The sequence below is a fragment of the Natrix helvetica genome (genome assembly GCF_964273705.1).
Source record: "Natrix helvetica genome assembly, chromosome: 7".
Taxonomy (NCBI): Eukaryota; Metazoa; Chordata; class Lepidosauria; order Squamata; family Natricidae; genus Natrix; species Natrix helvetica.
In genome coordinates, this window is record NC_138558.1 from 26,567,441 (window position 1) to 26,580,333 (window position 12,893).

Sequence of the window (12,893 nt, forward strand, 5' to 3'; positions counted from 1 at the left end):
TTTGGTTGGGAATAATTTGTAAATACTGAATATAATTTGTAAATACTGAAATAGCAATCAGGCAAAGAAGCTAAAGGCAACACAAAAGCACACTCTATTCACTTTCTTACACAGCATGCAAAGAAACGTAACTGTGGCGGTGATCAATGTTACTGCGTAAGTGCATCCCCTTCTATGGCACACCGTCTAATTAGAAACACACTCTTTTTGACAATAAACCACCTCCTAAGAAGTACAATCCCCAGCTCCCAAGAAAGAGAAAAAGATGAAAAAAGCTCGACAATTTTAAAAAGCAAAGAACAAGTTAAAAAAAAGTAGAAAGGAAAGAGAATGAGGAAAAAAAGATGGAAATGGAACTCAAAAACAAGTTAAGGATAAAGCCAGGTATACCAGCGCTGGGGTGGGAATATTTTCTTTAGGGCTGGTTACTACGTTGGTTTTGTTGTTTATCTGTAGGTATGCAGAAAATAGAAACAAAACAAGCCTTAGACCGCTCACTTCAGATAATCGTATCTATATATCTGCCTCTGTAGAATGCTACAGAATGCTATTGAATAGCTGCTCTATGACGATAAAGATAAATGGATGAATTTACTGCATCAAAATGGCAAGAACACATTTATAAGAAATGACTGCAGCATTTTTTCAATCCAGTTTAACATCGCTGTGTATAGGAGGAATTTCACAGATTACCATTTCAAACGTGTTACGAAGCAGCTTCTTAAAAATACTTTGAATTAAGTGATATGTTGTTAAAGCAAATTTAGATAGGACTAAAAGCTGATTTGTCATTTTCCACATTTATATGAGATATTACTGAACATGACAAACAAAATATTTTCTAGATGTTTTGTTCCGACTCCCATCAACCTTAGCTAGCATTACTAATTATTTTTTTTAAAATGGGAGCTGTCCAGAATATTTGAAAATCAAACCATTAATGGCTTATTGTTGATTACTGCAGAATAACAGAGATGGAAGAACTTTGGAGGTCTTCTAGTCCAATCCCCTGCTCAGGCAGAAAACCCTATACCTTTTCTAGTCCAATCCCCTGCTCAGGCAGAAAACCCTATACCTTTTCAGACAAATGGTTGTTCAATACCTTCTTAAAAAATTCCAGTATTGGAGCATTCACAACTTCTGGGGGCAAGTTGTTCCACTGATTAATTGTTCTGTCAGGAAATTTCTCCTTAGGTCTAGGTTGCTTCTCTCCTTGATTAGTTTCCATCCATTGCTTCTTGTCCTGCCTTCAGGACAAGAAATAGCTTGACTCCCTCTTGACTCCCCTGAGATATCAGAACATTACTATCATGTCTCCCCTCGTCCTTCTTTTCATTAAAGTAGACATAACCATTTCCAGCAACCACTCTTGATATATTTTAGCCTCCAGTTCCCTAATCATCTTTGTGGCTCTTCTCTGCACTCTTTCTAAAGTCTTAACATCTTTTTTATATCATAGCAACAAAAACTAGATGCTGAAGAAGTATATCAGGCATTAGTTCAGTTTCAGACGGATATATAGCTTAGTCTCCTACTTAACCATAATGCAATATTTTCTTGCTATGGATCACATAGCTTCAGTATCTACCGTTAAATAGACTCTGTTACCTAGAGTCATCTTGTGTCATGGGTGGTATAAACATTTAATTAATAAATAAAACTAAATAAATAAATATGTCCTTAAATAAGGTTACTTATAATAAAAACATTCCTTCCAAAATATTCTTTTGCTGTCAGGAATATCTCTTAAATATGAAAAATTTGTTAATTCACTGCCAAGGAAGAAAAATGTTGTTATCTGAAGTTCAGGCAAAATTTTCAGCACAATATAATATTTCTTTTTCTCCAGATACCAATGCAAATCACTTTAATCAACAATAAAACATTTATTATTATTTAACTGCTATAGCAAATATCTCCTCTATATTGAGCCTTTAAAAATAATGTGGTCAGAAAGATTGGTTTCTTAAAATACAACTTTAAACATGACTTGAATTAATGAAAAGCTCAAATGAATAATTAGCATACAGTATTCATAACACTGAGACATATATAATTTTTTTCATTTGGTAAGCACATTTTAAAGTAAATTACCATATTTTCGGAGTATAAGATGCACCTTTTCCCCTCAAAAAAGAGGCTGAAAATCTGGGTGCGTCTTATACACTGAATGCAACTTTTTTGCCTCCTGAAACCCTGCTCTCTTCACCAAAATGGCTGTGCATAGCCTTTAGGAGGCTTTCAGAGAGCTCCTGGGGGCTGAGGAGGGCAGAAATGAGCAAAAAAGGGCCATATTTGCTCAATTTTGCCCCCCCCCAGCCCCTGGGAACACTCTATAAGCCTCCTAAAGGCTATTCATGCTCTTTTTCTTTTTCTTTTTTACAAAAAAACGGGCCTGTTTCTGCGAAAAACAGGATGTTTTCGGGAGGTTTGTAGAGTGAAAAAACTTTTTTTTTAATTTACCTCTTCAAAACCTTGGTGCTTCTTATAGTCCAAAAAATATGGTATGTAGAAAATTAACTAAATTAATAAATCATTCCATCCAAAATTGGATGGTTTCTCTGTATACAAATTAATCTTTCAGTCCAATCTACATTATGAACTAGATTTAAACTCTTAAGAACTAAAAACACACATACCACAAATGCACCCTAAAAAAATTACAAATATTTTGTATTTGCAGCTTAAAAAACCGCCTCACATGTTAAATGTAATTTTGGAAATTTGATTAACTTTTCTTCAACATGTAAGTAAACTAAAATTTAGAACTACCATGAATATATATTTTTTTAGGCATGGGTGTATGTGTTTCTATATATATGCCTGTATACCCACATATACAAGCATAAACATAGAGAATGACCGTTGTCTTACCTGAACGGTCGTTCTCATGGCGCTGCGGAGAGTACAAGGATTGGGTTAACACAGCCTGTTTGCCCATGGACTGAGTAGATTTTTTCCCCTCTGGCCACGCCTCCTTTGCCTCTTCTGGCTCAGTTTTAAAAACGAGGTCTTGTCCGACGAAGACGTTCTCAGCTCACACCTGTGCAAAGATACAATCTCGGTGCTAAACAATCACCCTGGGTGGGTCTTGTACTCTCCGCAGCGCCATGAGAACGACCGTTCAGGTAAGACAACGGTCATTCTCCATAGCGCTGCTTGGAGAGTACAAGGATTGGGACATGCCCAAGCTATTGTGTCCCAGGGCGGGAAGAAGTGACCTTGTCCGGAGCCTCAATAACCTTCTGTAAAACTCTACGGCCAAAGGAGGCTTCGGCAGAGGCAAAGGAATCGATCTTGTAGTTTCTAATGAAAGCCGTGGGAGACGCCCACGTGGCTGCTCTGCAAATGTCCAGAATAGATGCTTGAGTCGCCCAGGCCGCGGTCGTGGCTGCACTTCTGGTGGAATGTGCCGTTACACGAGGTGGAACCGGCTTGCCCTGAAGGTCATATGTCATCTTAATGCAAGCTCGCAGCCACCGACCTATGGTTGAAGACGACACCTTGCGACCCAGGGAACCTGGTTGAAAAGACACAAAGAAGGCCTCGGAGTGCCTGATATCCTTAGTTCGTTTCAGGTAAATACTGACTGCCCTTCGCACGTCTAATTTGTGCCACCTGCGCTCCTTGGCGTGTTGAGGGCTGGGACAGAAGTTCGGGAGGATGACCTCCTGAGACCTGTGAAAATGAGAATTCACCTTCGGCATGAAGGCGGGGTCTAACCGTAGGATGACCCTGTCTGGGTGGATGATGCACAGCTCTTCCTTGGCCGAGAAGGCCGCAATCTCAGATACCCTTCTGGCTGAAGTAATGGCTATGAGGAAGGCAGTCTTAAGAGTCAGATGTCGAAGAGATACCTTCCTCAAAGGTTCGAAGGGAGCCGCTGTCAATGCCTGCAGGACAAAGGGTAGGTTCCAGGTCGGGTACCTGTGCACCACCTGGGGTCGGATGTTGTAGGCCCCCTTCAAGAAGCTCTTGACCTGAGGATGGAGACTCAGGGATTGAGGTTGGTGTCTGGCTAAGATGGTGGATAATGCGGCAACCTGGCGCCTGAGAGTGGCTGGTGCCAGTCCTTTGTCCAAGTCCTCTTGTAGGAAGTCCAATAACTGAGGGATGGACGCTTCCACACTGTCAATGTCCCGTTTGCTGCACCAGGAAGAAAAGGCAGCCCAAGTCGCGTCATAAATGCGAGTAGTGGCCGGACGTCTGGAAGCTTGGATGGTTTTAATGACGTTGTCTGAGAGGCTCTGGTCCTTCAGGAGCTGCCTCTCAAGTGCCAGACGGCTAACTGCAACCATTGGGGCTCTGGATGGTTGATGGCCCCTTGACGCAAGGATACCTGGTCTGGAGGAATTCTCCACGGTTGCTCCACAGACAGATCGACCAGGTCCGCGAACCAGGATCTCCTGGGCCAATGTGGAGCCACCAGAATGAGCTCCGCCCCCTCCTTCAGCAGCTTGTAGATCACCTGCGGGATCAGAGGGAGGGGCGGAAACGCGTATAGAAGCCCTGGAGGCCAGTTGGACCTCAGGGCATCCGTCCCCTCCGCTTGTGCTGACTTGTAGCGGGAGAAGAACCGCTGGAGCTGTGTGTTTGCCGCCGAGGCAAACAGGTCGACCTGTGGGAGACCAAACCTCCTTACCACCTGTGCGAACAGGTCCGGATGAAGTTGCCACTCCGAGTTGTCGATGGTCTGACGGCTCAACCAATCCGCACTCACATTGCTGGTTCCGGAAATGTGATCCGCCCTCAGCGACGCTAAGTGGATCTCTGCCCATCGTCCTATGGCCTCCGCCTCTGACATGAGTCTTTTGGAGCGGGTCCCTCCTTGTCGGTTCACGTGAGCCTTTGTGGCCACATTGTCGGTCAGCAGCAGAACGTGGTGCCCCCTCAGCTGTTCTGCAAATCTCCTCAGCGCAAGCCGGGCTGCCCTGAGTTCTAGCCAATTGATGCTCCGGGCTGCCTCCGCGCTGGACCACCTGCCTTGCGCCAGCTGGCCTTGGCAATGCGCCCCCCAACCGTAGAGACTGGCGTCGGTCGTTACCACGATCCTGTCGGGTTCTCTGAATAGGCAACCCTTCTCCACTGCTCGAGACTGCCACCAACTCAGAGACCGAGTCACTCTTGGTGGGATGCGAACTTGCTTGGTGGAGTTGCTGATCTTTGCTCTTTGCATTGGAAGTAAGAACCATTGCAGTTCCCTTGCATGAAGACGTGCCCAGGGAACTATGTTGAGACAAGAAATCATGATCCCTAACAGTTGGGATAGCTGCACTACCTGCCAGGACCTGTTCCTGCGACACAACCGGATTCTGTTCCTGATGTTGCGGATTCTTTCCGGAGACAGGGACACCTGGCAAGACACCGAGTCTATTATGGCGCCCAGATGTTGTATGCGTGTGGCAGGAGTCAGGTTGCTCTTTTCCATGTTTACGGAAAACCCGTGGTCCTGTAAGGTGTGAACTGTGACGTTTACATCTCTCACCGCTTGCTGCTGAGTTCTTGAATGGATGATGATGTCGTCCAGATAGCACTCCAGGCGGACTGGAAGCTTGCGCAGGTGGGCCGCCACAGCTGCAAGAAGCTTTGTGAACGTTCTGGGTGCAGAAGAAAGTCCGAACGGAAGCGCCCTGTATTGGAAGTGCTTTCCGTTGTAACACAAGCGCAGGAACTTCCTGTGTGCAGGATGGATGGGCACATGTAGGTACGCCTCCTTGAGATCGATGGAGGTGAGCAGATCCCCTTGTCGCATGCAGCTTAGGATCGACTGGAGAGACTGCATTTTGAAGCGCTTGTAGGCCAGATGCCTGTTCAGGCGCTTCAGATCTAAAATGGCCCTCCACCCCCCTGAATTCTTGGGGACCAGGAAGAGAATGGAATAGAACCCCCTCCCTTCCTGTTCTGGAGGAACTGCCTCTATTGCGTTGATCTGCAGAAGATGATCTATCTCTGCCTGCATGAGAGCCCTCTTTACCGGGTTCTTGGATAGTGGGCAGCGAACAAAGGTCCGCGGAGGAGAGGATAGAAACTCCAGGGTTAGACCCCTCCTGATGGTATTTAATACCCACTTGTCCGAGGTTGTTTCCTCCCAACGGTCTGCATAGAATTGCAGGCGGCCCCCGATGGGAGGAGACCCCAGACGGTCACTTCCCACGTCTAAACTGACGGTTGTGGGCTCCCCCACGAAAGGGCTTCCGAAAGGACCCCTGATTGGATTGTCTGCCCCTGGAAGAAAAGTTGTTTCGTTCCTGGGACCTGTCAGAGGACTGGTTAAACTGTCTTTGGGAGGAATAAGAAGAGGAAGAGGCCTGGCCACCTTCCTGTGCCCGAAAGGCCTGTTTCCTGAACGAGCCCTGACCTTTCCTGTCATGCTTCCTGAAGGTGGAAGGAAGAACCTTCCTCTTATCCTTTGTCTCAATTAGGAATTTCTCTAGGGAATCCCCAAAGAGGTTCTCTCCCTTGAAAGGAGCTGAAGCCAGCTTCCACTTAGCCTTCATGTCCGCCTGCCAGTGCCGAAGCCAAAGCAGGCGGCGAGAAGTGATGTTGGACGCTAGTGCCCTGGAGGCGAATTTCGCTGCGTGCAGGGACGCATCAGAGGCGTATTCCACAGCCGTAATGATCTTGTTAAGATCATGTCGCCAACGAGATGCTTCAGATGGGGGCTGAGATCTGAGTTGGCGCAGCCATAATAAGGATGCCCTCGTAAAGAACGAGGCCGAAGTGGAGGTCTTGATCGCCCAGGCAGCCGCCTGGTGCGTTTTGAGACAAGCCTTTTCTGCCCTCTTATCCTCTGCCTTTAACCCTTCTAATAACTCGGCCGGGAGATTAGAATTAGAGGTCAGAGAGACCACAGGGGCATCCACTTCTGGAGGCTTCAAAACATCCTCCAGTCTAGGTTCTAAAGGGTACAGAGATTTGTCTGCGCCACTGGGATTGGCCAGGGTACCAGGCTGAGCCCATTGGCGCTGAATAACCTCCATGAACATGTCAGGGACTGGTATCAGTTCTGGGTCAGGGGTTGTTTCGCTGAACAACCCTGCCATGAGGTCCTGGGAAGTAGAGGGGACTTCCTTGTCCTTAGGTTTGGCACCAAGCTCAGTAGAGGCTCTGGCCTTGTGTAAGATGGACTTGAATAGGGCTGGCTTAAAGAGACCAGTGAAAGAGGGCTTGTCTGGAGGCATGTCCTCATCCTCCGAGAGGGCAAAGTCCTCAGCAGCCTCCTCCTCCCACGTAGACACCTCTGTGGTGATAGAAGTGCCCGGGGAATCGAGTACTCTGGTCCTCTTTTCCCCCAGGGGGCGAGTAGGCCTAGAGGCCTTGCCACCCCTGCCTTCCTGTAGCCTCATGGCTTCTACCACACCCTGGGAAATAGCCTGCGTGATGAGATCCCTCATCTCTGCTGACATAGCTGGGCCCTTGTCCTCTACAGGTCTGGCTTGGGCATAGGCCTGTCCCCTGGCACCCCTAGGAGGATCTCTCTGATCCTCTGCATGAAAACAATATTGAAAGGAGGGGAGATCCTCCCTGACTGAAGAGCTAGGAGAACCTGGGTAACCCAGAGAGGCTGCAGGGGATCCTGACATGGAATCCCTATCACAGAAGGATGGGGATCTATCCCCCATCTCCTCCCCCTGCTCTATCTCCCTCTGGATGGGTGGGGAAGGAACTGGCCCAGCCTCACTTGGTAAGGGTGCAGAGGGAACCTGGGGCCTAACAGACTTATCCTTCAGGGAGTCCTGCCCCTTGTCCCCTTGAATTTTGGGGGCCTTACTCCCAGCTGCAGAGTGGGAAGCTTTCCCCCCAGCGCCCTTGTTTCCCTTTCTCCCCTGGCCTGAGGGATCTGGCCTACTGCGCTTTGCAGATGGCCCTGCCAGCTCCTCCCTTCGCTCCAAACCTTCATCAGCCATCCTTGGTTGATCTTGAGTCGAAGAGGTCGCTGCTGAGGGAAGGGCAGTGGACGCTGGCCCGACGGCTCCAGAAGCGTCTGCAGACTCAGATGGGAGGCTGGATCAGGCACCAGGACACTCCTTGCCGCTTCCCCTTGGGTGGCTGGGGAACTTCAGGCTTGCTGGAGACCCAGACAAGCCCTCGCAATCCTCTGCGGCTGTCTGTAGAGGCGGAGAGGCTCTGCTGCTTGCTGCTGCTTTCCGGAGGCAAAAAGGACTCAAAAAAATGGCCGCCGGTTCTTCTGCGCGCCAAAAGCCTCACTTAAGGGCCAGGCGCTTCTCATTGGCTGCAGCCGAAAAGCGCGCCAAAGCAGCGCTTTTCAAAATGGCCGCCGCTCTCCCGATCGGCAAAAGACGCCGTTTGGAGAAGCAAGGGCTTTTTTAAAAGCCTCTCCTCCAAAGCGACCAGGGAAGCACGGGGATTGCCGTCCTTCCCTGCGCTTGCCAGCAGACGCCGGACAAGCGGCCTCGCTTGTTCCCCCAGCTGCGACTAAGCAGCTGTGGAACCGATCGCTGCCTCAGCCTTAGTTAGGTAAATCCTCTTGATAAAAAATAGAAAAAAGGGAAAATAAAAAATCAAAATAATAAAACCTGGGGAAAAATCCTAATAACAGCTAAATATCACATAAAATTACTATTGGAGAACCCAGCCTATTTGCTCAATGCTGAGTGTTCCCCAAACTCGTCCTATCGGGCGGACTGAGTTTTTAAAACTGAGCCAGAAGAGGCAAAGGAGGCGTGGCCAGAGGGGAAAAAATCTACTCAGTCCATGGGCAAACAGGCTGTGTTAACCCAATCCTTGTACTCTCCAAGCAGCGCTATGGAGAAACATAGAGAAGCAACCATTATGAGACAAAAGGTTTAACTGATCAGCAATACAGAATATTTATAAAATAAATAAAATAAAAATAATACTATTTTTCACCCATCTTCTTTGACCAACATTAAGTGAATATGGGTCAGCTAATGAATATCACATTTAGACTTATTATTGGGTAATGCAAGCATTATTCTGGCAGACTATATTGAGATGTCAAATACATTATTATCCTTAAAAAAAAAAGCACAAATGGGAGTAAAAAATTGAAGCCACAGTGGTGATTTAAATACAAGAAAGAAGACACTCAAAAATTTGGAATTCAAAGAGTATCATAAGGCAAAAATATGTTATGATGTCACCCACAAAAATAAAACATTTTACAGAAGTGAAAAAATAAATGAACATGGTGGAGGATACATCCACTATGTTCATCTTTAACCATTTATAGTATGCTTAAAATGGGAAATATTCACAGTGTTTTTTATCAAAAATGCAGTATTAAACAATATTTTTTTAAAAAAATAGAGTCATGCAGTATGAGAAAAAAAATCATACTAGCAATGCTCTGTAAATGACAATTTAAGTAAACTACAGACATAACTTATGGACACGTTCATAAACAATGTTCCACTCCTATCTTTTTCAGGAACTTCTGTATCCTTTCAGTTAAATATGTTTTGTTTTGAATTAAAAGATGGGTGAAAAAACTAATTTCATGCTTTTTTTCCCTATGTAACACAAAAAAGTAATTTATAATCTCAAGCAAGCTCATAACAAAAGAAAGACATAAAGTTAATGTGAGCCCAAGTTGGCATACCACAAAATTGATACTTTAAAAATAGAGGAAAATAGCCACAGACAAAAAGAAAAAAATATGGCTTATCAAAATCCTGAGCAGGAATAAAACAGTAAGTATTAGTCAAGAAATTTTAATCCTTAGAAGGATATCTGGCCAAGAGAAAATACTTTACAATGTAAATCTGTATATCAGTGGCGTAAATACCTTTCAAAACTTACATGCGGTTTCAGGCTCTATCGGGATTGTCATTTTATAATTATATACAAACCATTCAGAAATTACGAAGAGCATTATTTTCACTAATAATGATAGTTATCACCTTCAGTGCATATAATTTTTTATTCTTTTTTTTAAAAAGGACTAACATTTAGGAAAAGGTTTTAGAAGCTAATTCAAAATTTTATGGTTCCAAAGTAATATTAACCAATACCAAGTGAATGTGGAATTGTAGAGCCCTTTCCTAAAGACAGATATCCCATGAATCAGTAGGATAGAAATAGTTTCTTTTGTCATAATTTATGCAGTGCATCTTTTGCATATGTAATACAGACATGATAGAAATAGAAAAATAAGGAAACTATTCTGACAGGAAAATCAACATTTACTGATTGATCACTTCTAATCTATTGTGCCACAATATTGAATATTATAACAATATTTAAATCACCTAAAAAATTAACAAAGATTTAAAATCTCCCAGGAAACACACAAGCATAGCCAAGCGGATTTCAACACTTACTATTCACCAATATCATTTTACTTTTTTTTTTTTGAGTTAACTATTTATGATACTCTGCAATATTTGTTAATAACTTGCTTTTCATTTCCTCCTTGTATTTATGAATAAATATCTATAAATCCAGATTTGCAATTCTAAGCATATAGTAAAAATAGTGTCCTATGTTAAAATAGTACAAAGAAAAAAGTTAACTTTTCCAAGTTTTTTTAAAAAAAGTAATCATATTGATAAAAAAATATAATAAACTCAATTGAATTATCTGATTCAACATATATCACACTCAATTATATTTAAAATAAGTATATGATAACAGAAACCAGACTGTGCTATTTGGTACAAATACTGCATAATACCCACCAGTGAGTGGTGATTCCAGTGATGGTTTAAATTGACACCTCCAAATTCCTGCCAGCTTCTAAGATTACTGGAATGAATTCCACTTTTTTTTCTTTACCTTTCAGAAATCTACTTGCTTTAAGTACAAGCTTTTAGGAAAAATAATGAAGGCTTTCAAATAACAATGCTACTGTACTGGAATAGGGTCATGGCCAGTATTCCATCAGTTTCATGCCAATATTTGCACAGTGTGTAAAAAAAAATGCAAATGATTTATTTAGGATGTAACATCACAGTGATACAGAAGTCACAAGTGTGCATTTTAAAAGTCTTGTAGCTTCTGATGTTACATTACCAACTCAATGATAAATACATCTATTTCATTTCTAAGTGTGAACATTTCATAGGATGAAAAGTCTGGCAGATAAAGATCCTCACCATCATTTGAACACTCGAACTGGACTTCCTTTTCTGATATGACCAGTCAGAGAGAAAGGAAAAGAAGAAAATATGACTGGTTGGATTTAAAGAATCAATGCATGGAGAACAACATGTTTGTTGTAGCCTGGCTGCCTGTTTTAAAAATGCCCAATTTGCAGAAATGGGAGAAATATTCTGCATATGAATAGAATCTCCTCTTTGATAGACACTGAAAAATGAATTCTCCTTTCATGGTGCCCTACTATGAGAACAGGTATGAGAAATAATCCTGAATATTTGTCATAACATCCCCACTCCAAGAACAATACCTGCAAATCGCTGGCAGTAACTATCATCAGCTCATCTGTTTAAATAGACTGATTTTAACCAAGACTTGCAATAAAATATTATTGAACTACCTGAATTGGGGCATGCAGTATTACAGATACATTAAGGCAAGGCATTTCTACTGAACTGACCAATAGTGGGAAAGAAGCAGCCATTTTGTTCCACTGAAAAAGATAGACTTGTGATACACAGAAGTCTCACATAGTCATTGGGGTTAGTGGAAAAAGAAGAACATATTCTCAGTACCACAAATAGCATTCTGCAATAGGTCCAGTTAATCTTGGGAAGTACACCGGCCGGGTCCAGAAATAAATCATACTGAATTTGGCTGTTTCAGAGTGGCTGGCTTAGATTAACAGTGTGCTTATACATGAAATATATAAATGTATGCATATCACAAATTCAATGGAAACATACAATGAGTTATATACTCCAAAGGTCAGATTCAAGAAAAATGCAAGAGTAGAAACTTAACTCCAAGAATGTTTAAATAAACAGAAAGATCCACAGAAATTACACTTTAAATAACACCTGAGACATTTCATTTAATACTAATAATCTTGGGATGGTTTTTTCCCCCCATTTTTCTTAAGCTAATTTTCTATGTACCAAAACATTATATATGGAACAATCTCTCCTTGTATGCTGTTCTAGGGCCACAGGCTCAGAAATTCTATATCATATAGGAAAGCTACAACTATTTTCTATTTCTTACTAATTTTGCTTACTCAATCTGAATTTATAACTGAGATCTTAAAATATATTATTTTCTGCCCATGTATAATGATTTCTTCTGACAGAAAACAGGTGAATGATTGGCCACTTTCTGATAATTTTTTCAATGCTAACATCATAAAATGAATGCTATTCAAAAAATGACTAGAAAGGGACAAATCACTAGCATTACTAAAAGTAAATTAATTAATTAACACACTGATTTATGCATTGCCCCTTCCTAAGACTCTAAGCAGTTTAAAGAAGAAAAATCAAAACATTTGCAACTCTAAAACATTAAGAAGTTCAACAAGTAAAACAAGTTATATGGCTTTTGAACTAAGTAATTATAATTTATCCCTGTTTCACTTACTTATAAGTAAATATTTCTTGCTGCCCCAAAGGCCTCTTGAAAAAGTATTCTATTAACTGTTAATTTTCTGTTTAAAAGAAAGAGAACTATATTTTTAACTTTATGAAATAAACAACAGGGCACTGGTGATACCATCCTCTGTCTGTGTTTGGGTGTACATGCGTGCACACATTTTTTTGCATGTTCTTGTGTATGTGCATACATATATAGACTTCTTAATGAAGAACAGGACCAGTTATATCAGTGCCTAAAGGCATGGAATTTAGAAGGTGATTTGCCTGTGAAAAATTTGTGAGACTATCATTAGCTGCCCTTTATATTTGTAACTTACCTTTACTCCATCAGGTTTCTTCAATAAACTCTTGGCTGCTATAAAGCAGAAGGAAACAAATAGTGTC

At 42.6% G+C, this 12,893-nt stretch overlaps 1 protein-coding gene across 6 annotated transcripts in view; it reads right to left on the bottom strand.

Moving 5' to 3' along the window:
* Window positions 1–12,893, bottom strand: part of CAMK2D (calcium/calmodulin dependent protein kinase II delta) — a 144,252-nt gene that overhangs the window by 27,605 nt on the left and 103,754 nt on the right. For 3 of the 6 annotated variants that reach the window (XM_081960014.1, XM_081960018.1, XM_081960019.1), the window contains exons 13-15: window positions 12,827–12,864; window positions 11,079–11,111; window positions 391–450 (exon numbers count right to left, since the gene is read on the bottom strand). In XM_081960014.1, coding sequence (XP_081816140.1) covers window positions 391–450; window positions 11,079–11,111; window positions 12,827–12,864 — 131 coding nt within the window. The remainder of the gene's footprint in view (window positions 1–390; window positions 451–11,078; window positions 11,112–12,826; window positions 12,865–12,893) is intronic. The other 3 variants (XM_081960015.1, XM_081960016.1, XM_081960017.1) reach the window with 3 other exon arrangements.